Source organism: Trichechus manatus, unplaced genomic scaffold (genome assembly GCF_000243295.1).
Source record: "Trichechus manatus latirostris isolate Lorelei unplaced genomic scaffold, TriManLat1.0 scaffold00309, whole genome shotgun sequence".
Taxonomy (NCBI): domain Eukaryota; kingdom Metazoa; phylum Chordata; class Mammalia; order Sirenia; family Trichechidae; genus Trichechus; species Trichechus manatus.
In genome coordinates, this window is record NW_004444245.1 from 251,320 (window position 1) to 271,598 (window position 20,279).

The 20,279-nt window shown below is 62.4% G+C and overlaps 1 protein-coding gene across 4 annotated transcripts in view; it reads left to right on the plus strand.

Annotated features, from left to right (window-relative positions):
• The first annotated feature begins 634 nt into the window (after positions 1-634).
• The window catches only part of ATP2B3 (ATPase plasma membrane Ca2+ transporting 3), a 48,584-nt gene continuing 28,939 nt past the window's right edge, over positions 635-20,279 (plus strand). For 2 of the 4 annotated variants that reach the window (XM_004390557.1, XM_023725439.1), the window contains exons 1-14: positions 635-842; positions 4,831-5,028; positions 5,147-5,404; positions 5,780-5,905; positions 6,288-6,433; positions 9,054-9,090; positions 10,762-10,926; positions 11,417-11,631; positions 12,881-13,123; positions 13,393-13,634; positions 14,557-14,791; positions 18,629-18,808; positions 19,209-19,296; positions 20,016-20,122. In XM_004390557.1, the coding sequence (XP_004390614.1) occupies positions 635-842; positions 4,831-5,028; positions 5,147-5,404; positions 5,780-5,905; positions 6,288-6,433; positions 9,054-9,090; positions 10,762-10,926; positions 11,417-11,631; positions 12,881-13,123; positions 13,393-13,634; positions 14,557-14,791; positions 18,629-18,808; positions 19,209-19,296; positions 20,016-20,122 (2,448 nt within the window). Of the gene's footprint in view, positions 843-4,830; positions 5,029-5,146; positions 5,405-5,779; positions 5,906-6,287; positions 6,434-9,048; positions 9,091-10,761; positions 10,927-11,416; positions 11,632-12,880; positions 13,124-13,392; positions 13,635-14,556; positions 14,792-18,628; positions 18,809-19,208; positions 19,297-20,015; positions 20,123-20,279 lie in introns of all 4 variants that reach the window. The other 2 variants (XM_004390558.1, XM_004390559.1) reach the window with 2 other exon arrangements.

Here is a 20,279-nt window from a genome sequence, read left to right on the forward strand (position 1 = left end):
GGTCACCTCCCCTTCGCCCCGCCCTCCCATCCTCTCTCCCTTCTTCCCGCCCTCGTCTCTTCCTTCTCTCCTTGCCCCCCCGGCCCACCCCAGGTCCCCTCAGGACGGCAGAGACACCCTGCCTGCTAAGCCGTGACCCGGAGCCCAGCTGGCCCACGTCCATGGCGTGTCCCACTCCCCAGACCCCTGCACAACCCCAGGCCTGAAGCTGTTAGCCACTGAGGCCGTGCCGGAAGACCGCCAGTGTCTGCAGCATGCCTGCAGCGTAATCAGGCAAGAGCACGGCAGCGAAGCGCTCGCGGTGGGCCGTGGGAGGGGACGGATCATGGAGCACCATCATCAGTCCTAGCACAGCATGCTGGCTTCGGTGGCAGCAGGGCCCCACCGGAAAGTAGGGACACTGGGGCAGCCTGCCCACACCTTTTTCCCCTCCCGGGCAGGCCCTCCCAGCCCTGCGGGCTCAGTGAGTGAGGACTTGGCTTCTTCTCCCCAGGTATCCAAGCTCAGGCCACTTCCCCGCCGGCCTTGGAAGCGTGCTGGGACTTTGGGGGCTGCTTGTCCCTAGCCGCAGCCAAGCTGAGGCTGTGCCTGCAAGAAGGCCCGACCTCCTCTCCTCCCGGCCTGGACAGGCAGGATGGGCGACATGGCCAACAGCTCGATCGAGTTCTACCCCAAGCCCCAGCAGCAGCGGGAGGCCCCCCATGCAGGTGGCTTTGGGTGCACGCTGGCCGAGCTGCGCTCCCTCATGGAACTGCGAGGGGCCGAGGCCCTGCAAAAAGTCCAGGAAGCGTATGGGGACGTTGGCGGGCTCTGCAGGAGGCTGAAGACCTCCCCCACGGAGGGTAAGTGTTGGGAGAGCCCCAGCTCAGGGGTGGAGGGGGCCTGGAGACGTGCTTTAGCCCAAGGGACAGGCCACGGTCAAAGGGCTTGGCAGTGCTACCCGCCGTGATCTAGAGGGCTGTTTGGAGGGCAGGCCCGTGGGGACCCTGCCTGTCGCCTCCTCAGCCATGAGGCCTGGTGCGCTCCTCCCAGCCTCTGCCCGTTTCCCCTTGAGCTAGAGTCCCTGCTCATCGATGAGGAAGTTGTCCCCTGAGGAACCTGGATCCTGCAGGAGGGCTCTCGGTGGCCTCTCTTCTCTCCACCATCCTTTTGCGGAGCCTGGCCCTGCCCCGCGTTCCCCAGCCCCGAGGAGGGATTGGCTTTTTGAGGCTGGAACCACGCAGGAGCCAGGCCCAGCTGCAGGGTCCAGGAGCTAGCGTCTTCTGGCAGCTCTGGTGGCTGCTGGGGCAAACCCAGCCCAGGGCCAGGCGGAGCCCCGGGCGGCGCTGATTGATGTCCTCAGCTCCCGCCTCAGTGCCGCACCTCGGTCCACCCCGCGCTGTAAGCCTTGGCCGTCACCCCTGCGTCCTCCGCTCCCTGGCGCCCTCGTCCCATCCATCACCGAGGCCTGTCCATTCTGGTTTATAAATAAATCTCTTGGATGGACTCCCTCCTGTCCATCTCCTGCTGCTGCTGGTCCCAGCCTGGGCTACAGCGTAGCCTCTCCCCAGCCTTCCCGCCTCCTCCCCGGCCCCGCACTCTGATCCTGAAAACACAAACGGGATCTTGTTACTCTCCGCAGCCCCAGCTGGATTCCAGAAAGCCCCCTCTGTCTGTGGAGGGGGGAGAGTGGCGAGGGTCGATTGGGGAGGAGGTGGGCCATGGCCAGATGAGAGGTGAGGGGCCCAGGTGGCGGTGACGGGCTGGGTCCGGAGCACCGTGCTAGAGTGGCTTGGCTGGGGCACCCTGGTCTCCCCTATTTCGCACTGGAGTGAACCCACTGTGGCCCTGGGCCCCGCCTCACCACGTGCGCCAGCTTGGGCAGTGGGGGGTCGGGCAGATGGCTTGGCACCATGCCGGAGGATCTCTTTCCTCCCGCCTCCTTCCTCCCCCATCAGGATTTGGGGCCTCGGAGGAGGATGGTGTGGAGGGCCATTTAGCAACAAGGGCTCTGACCTCTCCCAGATAAAAGGAAGCAGATGGGCTTACACTGGCAGCTCTTTCCTGTCAGGCCTTGTTAAATATTGAAAATGTCAAGGCCCCTGGGAACCTGCCCGATTCCACCATCCTGGCCGGGCGTGAGCCCACTGCCTAGGGAGGAGGCGGCCATGGAGAAGGGCTGGGGCCCAGGTGGGTGGCCCGGCCCTGGCAGGCAGGTCACCTGGGTCTCCCGGGTCTCCCCTGCCCCAGTGGAGGGAGCCATGGAGCCTGCATCTGTAATCCCTCCTCAACCCCTCGGGCCCACACCACTCAGGTGGTGCTCGCAGTGGGTGACTCTCCCTCCCCATTCCCCTCAGGCAGGCATGGGGTCCACGTGCCTGCTGACTCGGCCCCCAGGGTTCTCACCCTCTGGGACACAGTGGCCTGAGCAGGTGGGGGGGGGCCAGGTTAGCTGTGCCCCAGGCCCACACCACTCCCTGGTAACATCAGCAAATTCAGGGTGCCTAGGAGGCAGAGAGGGCACAGCCCCATGTGGCAGGTGGGGAGGCCGGCACGGGTGCCTGGGGTATTGGGAGAGGGGACTTGTCATTGCCTGGCATGAAGCAGGTCAACTGACTGCCCTGTCAGCCTTTGGACAGGTCCAGAAGGATTCCGGAAGCCACCCTGCAGAGAGGCCCCCCCCCCCGCCCCGGGTCAGGGAGCTGGGCTTTAAGGCCAGTTCAGAGGCAGATCCACTTGGGGACCTTGCCGGGCAGTCAGTGAAGGGTGGGGCACATTAGCTGAGAGCTGACATGATGTGGCCCTAATCCAATTCTGATGGCATCTGGCCTCTGCTCTGGGCAGGCCGCCCATCTGTGTCCATGCCAACCAGCCGGCCCCTGCCCTCGCACCCTGGAACTGGGCTGCCCTCAGGGACCTGCTGGGCTGAGGAGAGCTCGAAACCAGAGGGTCTGTGGCTGCCTTCTGTTCCCACCAGTGAATGCTGCTTCGGGGGCTGTCAGGACCCCCGGCCTGGCAGGAAGGCCAAGGCCACGGCCCCGGCTGAGGGCCATAGCCCCGTCTAGGGCCAGGGAGGGTGAAGCGTTGCTGCAGCATCAAGGGCAAATCAAGGCCAAGGGAAAGGCTGATGGAGGCAGGGAAGGGCCGTGAGGGGCAGGGAGGTAGCGCCTGGGCAAGGGACCAGAGACTTCTCCTGAGGACAGCCCAACGCATGCGGTGGGGCAGGCAGAATGCAGGCTTAAGTACCGCCCCCAGGGACCTGTGGGCTTCGGAAGCTGGGGGTGGGCCTGGGTCCCAGGGAGGGGCAGCCCCCACAGGTCCTATCTCCTGTAGTCCCGTGCTCCCATACAGCAAGGCCCCAGTGCAGAGGGGCATGGCCCTCACCGGGTCCCCGCCCAGCCAGGCCCTGATCTGTGCCCTCCTGCCCCTTCAGAAAGAGGCTTACGGCCCCTGCGGAAACCCGAGCCGGCTGGCACCCGGCTTTCCTCACGGCTGCCGGTGGGAGAAGGGCAGGGACAGCTGCCGCCCTTCTGGGTGGGGAGGACATTGGCTGGGCCGGCCTTGGGTTTTTGGTCTCGTCATCCTACGAGACCTGCAGGCCTCTCGGCCCTCCCCAGAAGCCCCCTGGCCTGCCCCGGCACACACCGCCACCTCCTTTCCCCAAGCCAGACCCTTTTGGCACCCCTGTTGGCGCGTCTTTGTGTGGAGAGTCTTGTGTGCCTTCCCCAGCAGAGTGGGGCTGCCCTGTGGGCAGGGACCTGTCCTGTCCCTTCTTCTGGTCCCCCTGCCCCCATGGGAGGTGTCGGGAGTGGGCCCAGTATTCTGGTGGAAGCAGCCAGCCGCCGTCTGTCCACTAGGGGTCAGTGTGGGGCTGCTCACTCGGGACCGAAACCAGACAGATGAGGAGGCCTGGCGGTGGCAGCCCAGGCAGCCTGGGACAGGCCTAGAAAGAAGCCTGGGGAGGGGGAGACTGAGGGCGGGGCCAGGAGACAGTGGTCATCCAGGCCTCTGTGGGTTGGGGATGAGGATGAGACCACTCAGACTTGGGAGGCCGAAGGCCTGGATGCCATTCGCAGCTGTGCAGCCTTGGGCAAGCTTTGGAAGCTTCCGGGCCTTCGCTGCCTCAGTGGCCCTCAGAAGAAGCCAGAGAATCCAAATGTTCGCGGCTAGAGAGACCCTTGTGGAACGTGTGGCTTGGCAGGCAGAGAGGCTCGTTCTGAGTGGGTCCCGTAGGCTGACGTCACCCCTCCACACACACACACACCCCTGGCCTGGTAGCACCTCACTCTGGTCTGAAGCCTCCTGGCCCTACGCTCTGCCCCCTGCCAGTCTCCTGTCGCTGGCCTGCCCCTCAGAGAGTGGTGGGCTGTGCTCTTGTATTCCAAACCTCACTTGGCCATGCCTCCCCCAGGTTGGACATTGTCTCTGTCCCTCAAGCATCCCTTTGGAGGTGGCCCTGGGTGACTCAGAGGTTCCACAGGTAGATGCAGGAGGTGCAGGCTGGGTTCCTGTCCCACAGCCGGGACCCACCCTAGTCACCAGATCCCCATGAATGCCGTTTTCCCATCTGCACATCAGGAGGATAGTGCTGTCCCCTCCTCCCAGAGCCAAGGCCACAGGACATGCCTTGTGATGGTACCTGCTCTGTCCCAGGCAGCCAAGATGTCTGCCACCCATGCCAGGCCTACCTGGTGCCACTTTCTCAGAGCTTGAAGTCCAGTGGTACAGACAGACAGTGACGGGGTGGGGACTCTGGGGGCCCAGTGCACCCCAGGAGAGGATGAGGGGGGCAGCAGGAGTCGGCAGGGTGGCTGGAGCCCTCACCCATCCTCCCCTCCCTGGCCCGCACAGGCCTGGCGGACAATGCCACTGACCTTGAGAAGCGCAGGCAGATCTACGGGCAGAACTTCATCCCTCCCAAGCAGCCCAAGAGCTTCCTGCAGCTGGTGTGGGAGGCCCTGCAGGATGTGACCCTCATCATCCTGGAGGTGGCTGCCATTGTCTCCCTGGGCCTCTCGTTCTACGCACCGCCGGGGGAGGAGAGCGACGGTGAGGGGCAGGGCCAGAGGGGCGGCGAGGGGGACCCGGGCAGGAAGGGACTGTGGAGGGAGGGCAGGCCTTGAGGGGGTCCTCTCCGCGCCTTGCTGCCCCTCTGCCCCGGGCGCAGCCTGCGGGAACGTGGCGGCTGGGGCCGAAGATGAGGGCGAGGCGGAGGCCGGCTGGATCGAGGGCGCTGCCATCCTGCTCTCGGTCATCTGCGTGGTGCTGGTCACGGCCTTCAACGACTGGAGCAAGGAGAAGCAGTTTCGAGGCCTGCAGAGCCGCATTGAGCAGGAGCAGAAGTTCACGGTCATCCGGAACGGGCAGCTCCTGCAGGTTCCCGTGGCCGCGCTGGTGGTAGGAGACATCGCCCAAGTCAAGTACGGTGAGTGCGCCGGTCCTCACCTGCCCATCGAGGACGCTGGAGCACAGGATGAGGGGCTGGGACGAGGGAGCGTGGTCTGGGGCTGAGCCAAGAAGGAGTTTCAGGTGCCTGCAGCCCCGGGAGGCCAGGTGTCCCCCACCTCAGCGGAGGACGTCCCCAGCTACTGCAGGACGCTGCTGCTGTCCCCACCCCCTGGGAGCTAGACAGAGCAGTTAGGTGGAGGTGGGTCCCCCAGGAAGGAGGGGACGGAAGGAAGAGGACACCAGGTCCCGTCCCTCGATCCATCTCTGGGCCGGCCCCTGTCCTGGGGAGGTGGCAGAGACAGGGTTCCGGAGGCAGTGGCTTCGGGGGCCATCACCCCTGCCTGGCCTCTAGGGGACCTGCTGCCTGCCGACGGCGTGCTTATCCAGGGCAATGACCTCAAGATCGACGAGAGCTCACTGACCGGAGAGTCAGACCACGTGCGCAAGTCAGTCGACAAAGACCCCATGCTGCTCTCAGGTGCGTGAGGGGCAGAGCATGGGCCGTGACCCAGGGCGTGGCCTGCCTCCTGAGGCAGCCCTCCCCAGGCCAGAGCAGGGGCATTGGAAGCGGGATGCTGGGAAATGCAGCGGGAAGCAGGCAGGCTCCGGGAATAGCTCGCCTGGTGCCTTTGGGCAAGAGCCTGCTCCCTGGGGGCCCCTGGGCCCCCTCCTGGCTGAGGGTGAGGCTCCAGCCTAGGCTTAGGTTTGACCCAGTCTCTGGGGGACTCCAGACACTGAGTCCCTGCTTCTGAGATGCCCGGGGGAAAAGCAGGGAGGCCCAGCAGCCCTCCTGCCAGCCAGCATGCCTCCCGCCATTGGATGCCAATCACTGTCTCAGTCACTCTCTGTTGCTGTGCCAGGCACTCATGTCATGGAAGGTTCCGGAAGGATGGTGGTGACAGCCGTAGGGGTGAACTCACAGACAGGCATCATCTTTACCTTGCTTGGAGCCGGCGGGGAGGAGGAGGAGAAGAAGGATAAGAAAGGTAAGCCGAAATTCACTCCTGTTCCCTGTGCCCGTGGCAGGCTGACCCTCCTTCCACGTGCCTGCCCTTTCTCCTTCACCCGCCTGCTGGCAGCCCTCTCAGGGTTTGGGAGGCCACTCCCTCTTTTCTGATTCCTCTCGGGTTCCCCCTCTCCCGGGGTCTTTGCCCCAGAGCAGGAGAGCCCCCCAGTTCTTCCTGACCTCTTCTGGAGCTGCCCAGCTGAGGAGGGTGCCGGCCAGACTGGGGTGGGATCAAAGTGACCAGGGCCAGCCACCCCAGCTGGGGAGGATGCTGCTGGGGGCCTCCTACCCACCCTCAGGGGTGTTCGGTTCCTATGGCCTGAGGACGCCAGCTCCGGGTAAAGTGCTGAGGGTCCCAGGCCCACAGCAGCTAAGGAAATGGGGTGACGAAGCCAAAGCTTATGCAGCGATGCGGAGCTCCTGAGCAAGGCCTGACAGGCATAGTCAAAGTGACAGGGCTCCCCAAAGGACAGCAGCAGGGCAGGGCATGCCGCTAGGGTTTTGGGGACAGATGTCTTCTGACAGCCAGTTCTGCAGTGGTCCCTGCCTCCCCAGCACACGGCCACCCTGCCTCCTGCCGCCTCTGGTCTGAGCCCCAGGCGTGACCCGTGTCCCCTCCAGTCCTCAAAACAGGGGCTTGAATGGAGAGGGATGAGAAGGGAGCACGGCATGCTTTCCTGGGGCCTTTCTGGAACGAGCGCCTCCGTCGTGGGAGCTCATGTCAGCGTGTGGATGGAGTAGCCTGCTTTTCCCGCCCACACTTCTGGGAGTGGGTGTGTAGGCAAGGGTCCCCAACACGGGCAGCGTAAACACTCTTCACAAGCGAGGTTACAGTATGAGAGAAGGGACCCTGGCTGGCGCACAGAGAGCCAGTTGGCCTGCAGTGACTGGCCACTGCCGCGTCTTCCCTGCGAGATCTCTCCAGGAAGGGCAGCCCGGATGGGGCAGGGGGTGGGAAGGACGGAGGGGCTAGGGGCCCAGAGGAAGTAGGGTGACTTGTCCTCTCCACCTTCACGCAACACTGCTCTCCTGGCAGCGGTGGGCGTCTGCTGACACCTTTCCCTGGGTTTGGCCTCCTGGGCGTCTTTGAAGGAGTGTGACATTGTTATGTGTGGGCACACAGGACGGAAGTACAACCCCATGGGAAAGTCATGGGGTGAGAAACAAGAGCAAACAACCTTCGGGCTGTGCTCGGCCGCCCTGCCCGCCCAGGGCCAGCCCTGCGCTCGGAGCCCGTGCCCTTTCTGGGGCTCAGGCCTCCCTGCTCAGAGCTTGAGTAGGGATATGCGCTTTACCATAAAGCCAAACAACAAGTGGGGGCTGGCGGTCTCTGGGTGCATGCCTCCCCTCTGAGAGAAGCCACCTAGGCCACCTAGAAGGACAAAGCAACTGCACATTTGCGGCGGGGGGTGCATTCTGCTTCCTTCTGGAGGCCTGCGGCCCGGGGCCCTGGGGGCAGCGCGATTCGGCATGAGCTGTTGTGGCCTTAGGCAGTCCTGACTGCTCAGGGCAAGAGTACAGGCGTAATTGGCCTGCCCTCCCCTCCCCCCAGCAAGCCAGGGACAGGGGAGCCATGCTTAGGTCAGTGTAAGGAAGGACACAGTGTCCCCAGCCCTGGGCCGCCTCACCCGGGAGGGAGCTCCCTGCTGCTGGAGGCAGTGAGGGAGAAGCTGCATGAGCTGCTGTGGCCTAGAAGCTTCCCTGGATACTGTCCTGGGGTAGCCTGGGTGTGGGCACCTCCCCTGCTCCCGGCAGGCCAGGCCCACTCCCCACAGCCAGCCCTGTTGCCAGGGGCCCATGCCTACCTCGTCTCTGCTGCACCAAACCTCCTTGCCCTGAACAACTCAGCCCAGAGTCTCCCCACAGCGAGTGCCCTGGGGGTCCATGGGGCAGCTAGAGGGGTGGGCCCTGGGCCTCCCTGGGCTGGCCTGGAGTCCCCACGCCTCTCTCTGGAGAAGGCCAGCTGACCCTGCCGGAGACCCTCCACCAGCACCCAAATGCTTGCTCATCAAGCCCACCTGGCAGTGGTGGCTGGTCTCTGGGCAAGGACGGCTGCCAGGGGTCAGATGCCATCTGGGTAAACCCCTTTCAGGGGCTCTTGGGGATGCAGATATCCCAATTGGGTGGGGCCCTGGTCAAGGTGGCCGAGCTGGCACAGATAGCTGATAGCTCTGACTCCCTGTGGTGGCGGGCCTTCTGGAAACCTCCTGCTGATGGCCACACATGCCCCACCAAACCCAGGGTCCTCTCAGAGCCAGTTGGAGGGGTTCACTGGAGGGCTGCCGGGGCCCCCAGAGTGGGAGTGGACACCCTGCCCTTGGAGGCAGTACAGGGCATTGGGAGGGCCTCGCCATAAGCAGTAGTCAAGGCCACCTGTGGTCGGGGTCCCCAACTCCGTGTCCCTCCCCCCATCAGGCCATCTGGACCCTGGGGTGATGTTCAGACCCTTCTCCTCCTCCTTCCCCCCACCCTTTTTCTGTGTGGTCACTGGCTCCACCCTCTGTCCTCTGTCCGTGTGTGTGCGCACGCGTGCGCGTGTGCTTGCGCGTGCGCGAGTGTGCCAGGGCCGTGTCGATGTTCTCAAGTCTCTGTGTCTGTCATTCCTTCCGTTGTAGGCAAGCAGCAGGATGGGGCGATGGAGAGTAGCCAGACCAAAGGTAATGCGCACGCGCGGCTGCTGCTAAGGGTCACAGAGGCCCAGCCGGGGCTGGGGAAGTGGGGGCGGAGTCACAGGTTGGGGAAAGGGAAAAATGCCAGGGCAGCTCCCATTGTGGCGCGCTGTGCATCCCTAAGCCAGCGGAGGAGAGGCACACCCATCCGAAGACGCTGCTGGAAGCTCAGGCTGGCCACCCGTGCCATCAGCTCGGCGTGCCTGGTCCCAGCAAGGGCCCAAAGATGGCCCGTGAGTAGGCATTCTGGCCTGGTTGGACCAGATGGGAAAACTGAGGCTCAGAAGGGGCGACTTGCCCAACGTCACACAGCTTATAAGTAGCCAGGGCCTCAGTCTGTTGGTTCCCAGGTCAGCTTTTAGCTGGAGTGGCCGTCCGACGGCCAGAAGCCCCACCCTCCTCTCCGGCCCCGAATGCCTGAGGGTCTTCGGATACTCTGGCCAGGACACTGGGTTGCTGGCTTGCAGGGCCAGGCCCGGGAGGGAGGTTGATGTTCCGTGAAGTCATCTCTGGCTTTCCAGAAACTGACAGGAAGGGCTGTCAGTGGCCACTTTTGAGCCCTGGGAAGGTCAGGGCCAGAGAGGGCCAGATGCAGGGACTCAGGGACCATGGCAGGCCCAAGGGGTCAAGGAAGTAAGCTAATCTGTAGAGTGTAGCAGGTTGGGAGGCCATTTCGGGCAGGGGCAGCCCTGTGGCTGGAGCCCTGGGTTGGGAGAGGGCTGGAGCAGAGGCTAGACAGCTGTGGCCCAGCTGGCCATGACCTTGACTGCTAGCTGAGGACGGTGGGAAGGAGCCAGTGGCATAGGGAGGCTGGCCAGATGCCCAGGCCTTGCCAAGACCAGTGTGGCGGGGAGGGCAGACGCAGAGGTGAGACCAGGACCACCGAGAACCAATTGGGTGGGGTACGTGAGTGCTGAGGAGAAGGATAAGTCCCAGGGACGCCCGGGGGACTCCTGGCTTGGGTACCCCTCCCTGAGGAGGGAAAGAGGAAGCAGGTGGGGTGGAAGTGAATACTTCTATCAGGACATGTGGAGTTGAGGGGCCTGGGGTCCATGCAGAGACCACAGGAGGCTGGGGAGTGTGTGAGGCTGGAGCTTGACAGGCCTGAGCTGGGACAGAGACGTGGAGGTGACGAGGCAGAGGGGAGGCGCTGGACAGCTGGACGGACAGAAGGAGGAGGAGAGAAAGGTAGAGTCTGCTGTGAGGCTGGACCAAAGGCAGCCCATTTCCCTGGCAGCAGCTGCTGATAGTAGGAAGGGCGTTCAGGAGACCATCCACCTGGTGAGCTGGAGCCTGATGGGTGGGGCGCCCGAGTGGGAAGAGAATGCACCCAGGCTCCTGCCTCCCTGAGGGGCGCAATGGGGGATGTGTCGGTTCAGGGTTCTGGGGCGCATGGGAGGTAAGGAATGTTCCCTGGGCCACAGGCCCCCTGCTCTCAGAAGCGGCTCTGTGCCCAAGTGACTTGTGCTGTGTTTGTGGCACCTGGGACAGTGCTGGAGCCCTCTGGGTTCTGAGCTGTCCAGGACAGAGAAGGGAGGTGAAGGATCTTCCCGTGAACCCCGTTGCGGTGCGGTCTGTCTCTCCCTGTGAAAGCCCTTTGCAGCCCGTTTGCCGGCTGCCGCGGTCCTAATCTGGGCCGTGGGCTTCCTCTGTGCGCAGCCAAGAAGCAGGACGGGGCCGTTGCCATGGAGATGCAGCCCCTAAAGAGCGCAGAGGGTGGGGAGATGGAGGAGCGGGAGAAGAAGAAAGCCAACGTACCCAAGAAGGAGAAGTCGGTCCTGCAGGGAAAGCTCACAAAGCTGGCCGTGCAGATTGGGAAAGCGGGTAAGGGCAGCCTGGCGGCTGATGGAGGTGGGTGGGCAGGATGGCCTCAGGGGCCCGGTGCAGGTGCGGTCAGGGAAGGGCGGTGGAGGGCAGCCTGTGTGGGCCAGGGAGCACCTCGCCTAAGGTCACATACAGACCTGTCACCTGTCAGGGTCCCCGCCTGAGCCTCCAGCAGCATGGAGGCCTGCCGGTCGGAACCTCTTCTCAGGCCTGGCCGCAGCTTACTGCTTCCTGCTCCGGCTGCCTGCGCTAGACTCCACCAAAGGGCAACCAAAGTCCCGTCCGAGCAGGCCCCACACACACTCCACTGTGTCACACCCCAAGCCACCTGTCCTGAGACTTGAATCCCATCACGAGCCCTTTTCAAAAGGCCCCTAAGGGTGCCCTCCGACCCCAGTTCAGTTCTAGAAAGCTCCTGCCTGGGCCTCAGCAGCGCTGGTTCCAGCATCGGCCCCCTCTCCTTCCCGCCTCCTCTCTCCCTTCCTCTCAGGGCTGGTGATGTCCGCCATCACTGTGATCATCCTGGTCCTCTACTTTGTCATCGAGACCTTCGTCATCGACGGCCGAGTGTGGCTGGCCGAGTGCACACCTGTCTACGTGCAGTACTTCGTGAAGTTCTTCATCATTGGGGTCACCGTGCTGGTCGTGGCCGTCCCGGAGGGCCTGCCTCTTGCTGTCACCATCTCCTTAGCTTACTCTGTTAAGGTAAGAATCCCTTGAGGTGATGGAGCAATCTGGAACCGGCTAGTGGTGAATGTTGAAGCGGCAAACGTTCTGTTGTGTGTGTGTGTGTATAGATATAACCACAATAAAAAAGAACTGATAGCCAAAATTTTCCCAAATAAAGACAAATGTATACATTGAAGACGTTCCGTGAACATCAAGCAGGTTAGTATAAAGAAAGGCACACCTTGGTAGATCATAATTAAAGGGCTAACAGAGGAAAAGGAGAATCTTTAAAGCCGCAGGGAGAAGCACAGCACAGCCAAGGGAATAACGACGTGAATGACAGCTGTGTTCTCGTCAGAAGCCATGGAGGCCAGAGAACACAGACCAACAAAAATCAACCCCAGATTCTACACCCAGCACAAACATTTTGAAAGAATGAAAGCAAAGTCAAGACCTTTGCAGAGAAAACTATTTTGAATTTGAATGGCATTTAAGTGAGCTAATTTCAGGACTGACGTTAGAAAGCTAATGATTGCGTATTCTATTAAGGCGTGATTATATAATTTTTAAAAAGAAGGATGCACCCTTTAAAACTGGTTAGTCTCACTTTGATCACATCCAAAATAGATTGTCTCAAACTTTAAAATAAAACCAACAGAAGAATCCCTTGCTCCCATTGCACAGATGGCAGGCAAACCGCAGGGTGAGCAGCTAGTCCCGTGATTTGTATGACGGGGTGCAGAACCAGGGAGGGGTGGGGCAGAAACCGAGAGGGTGGCTTTGCTGCTCCGTCCGGATGGAGGGCTCCTGTGAGCTCAGGTGTGGCAGGAGGATGGAGGGGCCACGAGGTGTCAGCTGCTTGTACTGCTTGCAGAGGTTGAGGTGGGGAGGACGCAGGGGAACAGTGGGCGGAGTGTGGAGGAGCCTCAGGGCCAGCAGGGAGCCCAAGAGGGGAGACGGCCCTCGGGGTGGGGTGGGGGGCGCATAGGCAAAGGGCTAGGGGAGGGGCTACCCTGGTGGTTTGGATTCTCCCCATCTTGCAGGCACACACCCTGGCTTTTGGCCACCTCCTGCCAGCTCCCTTGCAGCATTGCTGGGTCAGCCTGGCGGGTGGGTGTGTGGCTGCCCTCTCTGCTTCGGGCTGGCAGTGCCCAGTGTGGAGCCAGGCGAGCAGAGCAGAGGACTTGAGAAGGTTGGCGTGGACGCTGTTGGTCGTGCCTGTCCCTGCCGAGCTGAGGACCCCAGGGACCGTGGCTGCCCACACTCCCGTCTGTGCCTCTCACAGAAAATGATGAAGGACAACAACCTGGTGCGCCACCTGGACGCCTGTGAGACCATGGGCAACGCCACGGCCATCTGCTCCGACAAGACGGGCACGCTCACCACCAACCGCATGACCGTGGTCCAGTCCTACCTGGGGGACACCCACTACAAGGAGGTCCCGGCCCCCAGCGCCCTCAACCCCAAGATCCTCGACCTCCTGGTCCACGCCATCTCCATCAACAGTGCCTACACCACCAAAATACTAGTGAGCCGCCGGCGCGCGGGCGGGGGCTCCCTGGGCCGCCCTAAGTGCCTTTCACGGAGCTCGGATGGGCCGGGGGGCGCTAGTTGCCCCCCTCCCCGGCCTTGGCCTGACAGGGAAAGCTGCCCGCCAGAGGAGACCCACGTCTGCTCTCTGCCACCTACACCCTAAGCGACCTGGTGGTGGTGGCTGGGCTGGCACCAGGGCCCCAGGGGCGGCGGGGAGGATGGACGTGGGCCCCCGATGCCACGGGTGCTCTCTTGGCCTTGCAGCCTCCAGAGAAGGAAGGTGCCCTTCCACGCCAAGTGGGCAATAAAACGGAGTGTGCTCTGCTGGGCTTCGTCCTGGACCTCAAGCGGGACTTTCAGCCCGTACGAGAGCAGATTCCGGAAGATAAGCTTTACAAAGTGTACACCTTCAACTCAGTCCGCAAGTCCATGAGCACGGTCATCCGTGTGGCCGACGGTGGCTTCCGCCTCTTCAGCAAGGGGGCCTCAGAGATCCTGCTCAAAAAGTGAGTGGGAAGCCGGGTAGGAGATTAGGGGGGCTTAGGGCCAGGGGTGGGGTTTCTTGTAGGGGCCGATGGAAATGTTCTGGAATTCTGTAGTGGCAATAGTTGTGCAAATCTGCGAATACACTGAAAACCATTGAGTTGTACATTTCAAAGGGATGAATTGTATGGTCTGAGAATTATATCTCAACACAGCTATTAAAAATGAGTTGGAAAGTGGGTACCCACCTCTGAGCCCCCCAGCTCTGCCCACCTCCTCTCGGGCCTGCTCAGCCCCCACCCGCCCTCACCTGGCTGCTTACACACCCCAGAGCCACCTTGTAAGGCAAGGGAGAAGCTTCTCATGCCACGCCATTGCTGGACTTCTGAGGGCATCTCGGCTCACCCTGCCCTCTGCTCTTGCCCGACAGGAAAACCACAGTGCACCCCCACCTGGTCTGGCCTGCACTTCTGCTTATCGCTGCCCCCCAGAATGCTGTCCCCCCAGTTCTGCCTTGGCACAGTCTCCCCAACCTGGCACAAAAGGCCACCTCTCCCCCATCCGAATCCTGCCAGCCCTCCTGGTCCCTTCTGGGAAAAGCTTCTGGAAGCTTCCAGGGTTCTTAGAGCTCATACTGAGGTTCCTGTCCTCCCTCCTGCTGTGGCTCCCTTGTCTGTTGCATCCACACTACCCACTTAGAGCTCATTGCCAGTGGCAGTAGGTTTTTGCCGATGCTCCATGACTACTTTGCCCAAAACCCAGAGAGGCGAGGGTGATTTACCCCAACAGCCATTGGGTCCGTGATATAGCCTGCCTCCCACCCAGATCTCTCAGCCCACACCAGGGACCCTCCGTCCTTGGGAGAGACCCCCTGTGGCCTTGGGGTCTGCCTGAGCTGACATCTCTGCCCCCAGCTCCCTCTTTGTCTCCTGTTCCCTGCCCTAGGTGCTCCAACATCTTAAACAGTGACGGTGAACTCCGCAGCTTCCGTCCGCGGGACCGGGACGAGATGGTGAAGAAGATCATCGAGCCGATGGCCTGTGATGGCCTCCGAACCATCTGCATTGCCTACCGCGACTTCTCCACGGGCCAGGAGCCTGACTGGGACAACGAGAACGAGGTCGTGGCCGACCTCACCTGCATCACCGTGGTGGGCATCGAGGACCCTGTGCGGCCCGAGGTAGGCACGCCCTCCTCCACGAGCTGCCCTTGGAAGCTGGGCGCACTGGTGCAGAGCATGCCAGGAGAGGTCGGCACTTCCTCCTAGCCTTCCCAGCCTGTCAGGCTGCTTCCTGCCAGGGTTGTAGTAGATCAGACCTTGGCCAACCTGCCTGCACTGGATGGCAGGGCCATGGGAGGGGATTCAGGGGGCGTGGCACTGCATCCACATGGGGTCTGCTCTCAGGCGAGGGGGAGGCAGCTGGAACCTCGAAGGCAGCAGCTAAGGATGCAGCCGGGAGCTGGTGGAGCTGTCCCTCACAGGACTGATGGGAGGTGCCAGGGATGACTCCTGGTTCTGCTCTAGAGAACGGAGTGGAGGGCGGTGTCATCGCTCACCCAGGAAGACTGAGGGGATGCAGCTTTGGAGGACTGGTGGGAGGTTCTTGGTCAAGGGTTTGCTTGGGGCTGTCAGAATAGAGAGCTCAGAGCAAAGGTCCTGGCTGAAGAGAAGTTCTGGAAGCATCTTTCTATGGGTGATGTCACTGGGGCAGGCATGTGGCTGGAGCAGAGGTGTGAGAAGCCTTTGAAGGAGACTCCAAGGAAGGCACCAAGCAAGGAGGGGGACCAGGCGAGGGCCACACCATCAGACCCAGAGCAGAGGGGGGACCAGGCGAGGGCCACGCCATCGGAGCCAGAGCAGGTGGGGGGGGACAAGGTGAGAGCCACGCCATCAGAGCCAGAGCAGAGGGGGGACCATGAGAGGGCCAAGCCATCAGAGCCAGAGCAGAGGGGGGACCAGGTGAGGGCCACACCATCAGAGCCAGAGCAGGTGGGGGGGACCAGGTGAGGGCCACGCCGTAAGAGCCAGAGCAGAGGGGGACCAGGTGAGGGCCACGCCATCGGAGCTAGAGCAGAGGGGGGACCAGGTGAGGGCCATGCCATCAGAGCCAGAGCTGGTGGGGGGGGACCAGGTGAGGGCCATGCCATCAGAGCCAGAGCAGGTGGGGGGGGACCAAGTGAGGGTCACGCCATCAGCCAGAGCAGAGGGGGACCAGGTGAAGGCCACACCATCAGAGCCAGAGCAGGGGTGGGGGGGACCAGGTGAGGGCCATGCCATTCAAGCCAGAGCAGAGGGGGGACCAGGTGAGGGCCACGCCATCAGAGCCGGAGCAGGTGTGGGGGGGACCAGGCAAGGGCCACGCTACTGGAGCAGGAGCAGACCAGAGGCAGGTGTGTAAGAAGGAGCTCACAGGGGCCTTGGCCTGAGCAGGCTCAGGCGATGGGAGGCGGGGAGCCAGCCTGCAGAGTCCACACTGTTCCTGTTGGTTCTCTGCAAAGAGAACCGGAGACCTCGGGCCAAAGGTGGGCAGGGGGTAGAGTGAAGGGAAGATGGGGAGGGCTTGCTGGGTTTTGAAGATGGGAGATCCTTGAGGGGGAGAGCCGAGTCCAAATACCAGCCACATCCCGGTAGCAATGGAGCCAGAGTTCCAAGGAGGACGGGCCACTGCGTGGAGAGAGGGAACCGCCTGAGCCCGGCTGGGGGAAGGCAGGGATGGTGGCTGAGGGGTGGGGACTGAATGGTGGATGAGCCCGCTCCCCGCCTCCCCGGGACACGGCCAAGCAGAGGCGCCTGTTGGGAGAGCAGAGGGAACCTGCCCTTTAGGAGCCGACAGTTGGGCTTGCTGGGGCCGCGGGAAGCTGAGGGCTCCTGTTTGGAGTGTTCCACAGACCCAGAAAGGCAACGTTCCCAGACTCTCGGGGCCCTGGGCCAAGGCCATCTCTGCATGCCAGCCACCAGCCTGCCTTCCCCTCCCACCTCCTCCGCTCAAGCGGCGGGACAGAGGAGGGAGCCCGTCTGGCCTCACACGCTGCTCAGAGGGCTGGCCAAGGAGCCCAGCAGGCTCCCGCAGTTCTCAGAAACACAACAGCAGCGGCGCCGGCCTTCTTTCTGCTCCAAGTCACTCATTTACAGAAGCTCAAAGGAGGCCAGGCTAGGGGAGGGGGGGAGGAACCTTCTGGAACTGCTGCACATTGGTGTGGGGAGGCCCGCCCCTTCCCCTGGTCAAGGTCAAGACTCCTGCTGTGGCCCACGCTACCCTGGGTTCTCAGAATTGGGATGTTGTTGTTTAAGTTTTCATTTTAGGAGATTTTCAACACAGGCAGCCACCGGGAGAACAATGTCACGAAGGCCCATTGTTGGGGTTTGGGTGGAAGCTCAGGGTGGGAAGAGGCAGGGACTGCATGTTCTCGATTCTTTCTGGCTGGAGAGTGGCCCCATAGAGTGCAGGCTGCAGAGGCAAGTCCAGACTGGCCGAGGAGGGCACGGGGCAGGCTCAGCTGAGTGCTGATGCTGCCAGCAGGCCCTGGGACACCTGCTGGGAGTCGTGGAGGCAGGGAATGACCGTGGCCAGAGGATTGCCGGGTTGCTGTGTGTCAGGCCTGGGGGAGCAATGCCAGTGAGGAAGGACTCCGGACAGTAAGTCCATGAGGGAGGCTGCCTCAGGAAGAGGCAGGAGCTCTGGCCCCAGAGAGGTGCAGGCGCAGACCTGGCACCCACCTGGCTGCGGGTCATGGGGCCTTTTCGCTGCTGCAGTGACGGCCCTGCCTCATCCAGCCCCAGGCAAGCCGATAGAGGGGCTGCTGCTCTCAGATCTTCGGCTCTTCACGGCCACTTGGTGGCAGCAGAGGGCTGCCTTCTAGACACTTCGGGGCCGGGAGGGAAGTTGTTTCTCTGGAGCTCAGGGTCTCACTATCCCCGTATCCCAAGATCCCAAAAGAGCAGGCAGCGGCCCTGAGCTGGGAGCCAGGAAACATTACTGCGGGGCACGGGATCATCCAGTCACTGTCACAGCCTGAGTGGGTCGCCACTCTTCTCTCCCTGGCTGAGATCGCACACCCCCCTAGACTTCAGACCTAGCCCTGCCCCTGACAACTTCCCCGGGTGCTCTCAGGGTTGGGGGACGCCCGGCCTCTGCCTCCCCTCCGCCCCGGCACCCACTCCTCCTCCTGGCCTTCACGGGCCTAGGCCTGACCTTGCTCATCTCCCACCCTCCCACGCTCCTGCCCCTCCTGTTCTCCCCATCCCCACCCACCAGTCAATGACCCCACCTCAGGGGCATCATGCGCCCCACTCCCTCTCACTCCTGTCCCCCTGCAGCCTCCGGGCCTGGCCCCTCAGTCCCCTCCTCCTGGCTGGTCTGGCCGCCCACTCTCAACGCCCTTCAGCCTGTTTTCCACTCAGTGCGCGGGTGCTGCGTCCTCTTTCTTCCAGGAGCTAATATTATACTTGGAAATGAAAAGGCATGCTTTGTGCCCAAAGCAACGTTCCGTTCCGCCTAGCAAGCAGTGCGAACCCCTCGGCATGTAAAAGATCCGGCCTCAGCAAGAGTCGTTCCTGAGAAAAACGGTTTCATATTGTTGAGAGACAGACGAGTGAGGGAGGAGCTGGGACCCTGAATTAACAGGGAGGCTCCTTCCTCGTTCTTTAGAGCTAACACTGCAGTGTGAGTCCCCCAGCACACAGGCTTGCCTGGAACCCAAGGTGGGTCTGAGTCCTTACTCAGCTGTAAAACAAGGTTGCTGGAGCTAGACGATTCCACAGCCCGACCTGTGGCACCAAATCAGGGCCCGGGTCTGAGTCCTCGCTGGTCCCCAGGGCTGCACATCTAGAGAAGGCGAGCTGAGGGGCTGAGGATGGCACCCTCCACTGCGCATTCTCTCCCCCCACTCTGGGCTGGCCCCTTCACTGGGGACTCCGGTTTGGCTTTTGGGGCAGCATTGCTGGGACGCGTGGGGTCTGCAAAGCTGGGTGGGGCAAAAGCTGGAGCCCTGACACCCACTTCCCTGTCTCCTCTAGGTCCCTGAAGCTATCCGCAAGTGCCAGCGTGCTGGCATCACCGTGCGCATGGTGACCGGGGACAACATCAACACCGCCCGGGCCATCGCGGCCAAGTGCGGCATCATCCAGCCCGGGGAGGACTTCCTGTGCCTGGAGGGGAAGGAGTTCAACCGGCGGATCCGCAACGAGAAGGGCGAGGTAGTCCCTACTCCTGCAGGCCCCGGCCCAGGCCCGTCCACAGCATGCTTTCCACTGGGGAACAGCTCAAGCTCTAGTTCAGAGACAGGCATGGTTAAGGATTCTCTGGGGAAGGCCAGGAGGACAGCACGTGTTCCGAGCACCCCTGGTCCCCCTCGTGGTCTGGGCAGGTCCCTGCATCCTTGGTTATGGAGGCCAAGTTTAGGTAGGGCCAGGCAGCCTCTTGGCTGGCCATGTTGTTACTGGGGAGCTGCTGGACCTCTGCCTGCCTCGGTCCAGGGTTCTGACTGTTTCTTCATCCCACCGGGCCCCACCCCTCCCCACCTCACCCCGCCTCACCCCTCCTCACCGCCTGGCCCGCCACTGAGCTCAGCAGCTTCTATGTGCTCCCCTCTCCCAGATAGAACAGGAGCGGCTGGACAAGGTGTGGCCCAAGCTGAGAGTCCTCGCCCGTTCTTCTCCCACCGACAAGCACACTCTGGTCAAAGGTAAAGAGCTCGCTACACCCCACACACCCGCTCACCCATTCCCCTACCCAAGGTGGGAACTAGAGCCCCCAGCTCTAGACCAGCACTGGTAGACACGCTGAGCCTCGGTTTCCCCATGGGCAAAGTGGGGATAATGATGGAGACGCACTCAGAGGGCTGCCGTGTGGAGCCCCCCTCTGCTTTCAGCAGAGGGCCTCAGAAATCTCTGTTCCAACCGGCTTCTCTGCGTTAACGGGACGCACGGCCAGTGCGGTCACCTTCTCAGCTCCCTGCTTCTTCTTGGGGGCAGTGGAGTCGGGTTGATCCTAACGGGACCCAGAGGAGCTGGCAGAACTCGAGGTGAAGATACGCAAGCTGCCCATTCCCTTGATGTAGAAGACGGGAAACTGAGGCCCGGGAGAGGGGTTGTTTATCCAAGTCACAGAGTGACGCCAAGGTGTAGGAGGCATCTGGGGAGCTGCCCCTGCACCCCTCCCTTCTACCAAATCACATCACCTATGTCACCTCCTACCCCTGCACGGCAGGCCCCACAGGATGATGGGCTGGATGGGCGGAGGAAGATGGGGGGCCGCCTGGTTAAGTCACGGAGACTTGATCCTGCAGGTGACAGGGAGCCACTGAAGGATGAGGGTGGTAGGCACAGCAGCCCCCAAGCTGGGTGACGCAGGGCTGTGGCGACAGGTGGTGCCAGCCCAGCCTTGCCCCGCTCTGGGTTCCAGGGATTATTGACAGCATGACTGGGGAGCAGAGACAGGTGGTGGCGGTGACTGGGGATGGCACAAACGACGGGCCAGCCCTCAAGAAGGCCGACGTGGGCTTCGCCATGGTAAGCCTTCATCGCCAGCCCCTCCTCGGCATGCTGCAGCAGGGTGACTGCGGGGTCTCCCCGCCGGGAACTTTGTGCCGGAAGGTGGGAGCCGGTGGTGGAGCAGGTAGTAGAGTGCTAGAAGGTTCTTTCTCTCACATCCTGGTCACTCGGGCCT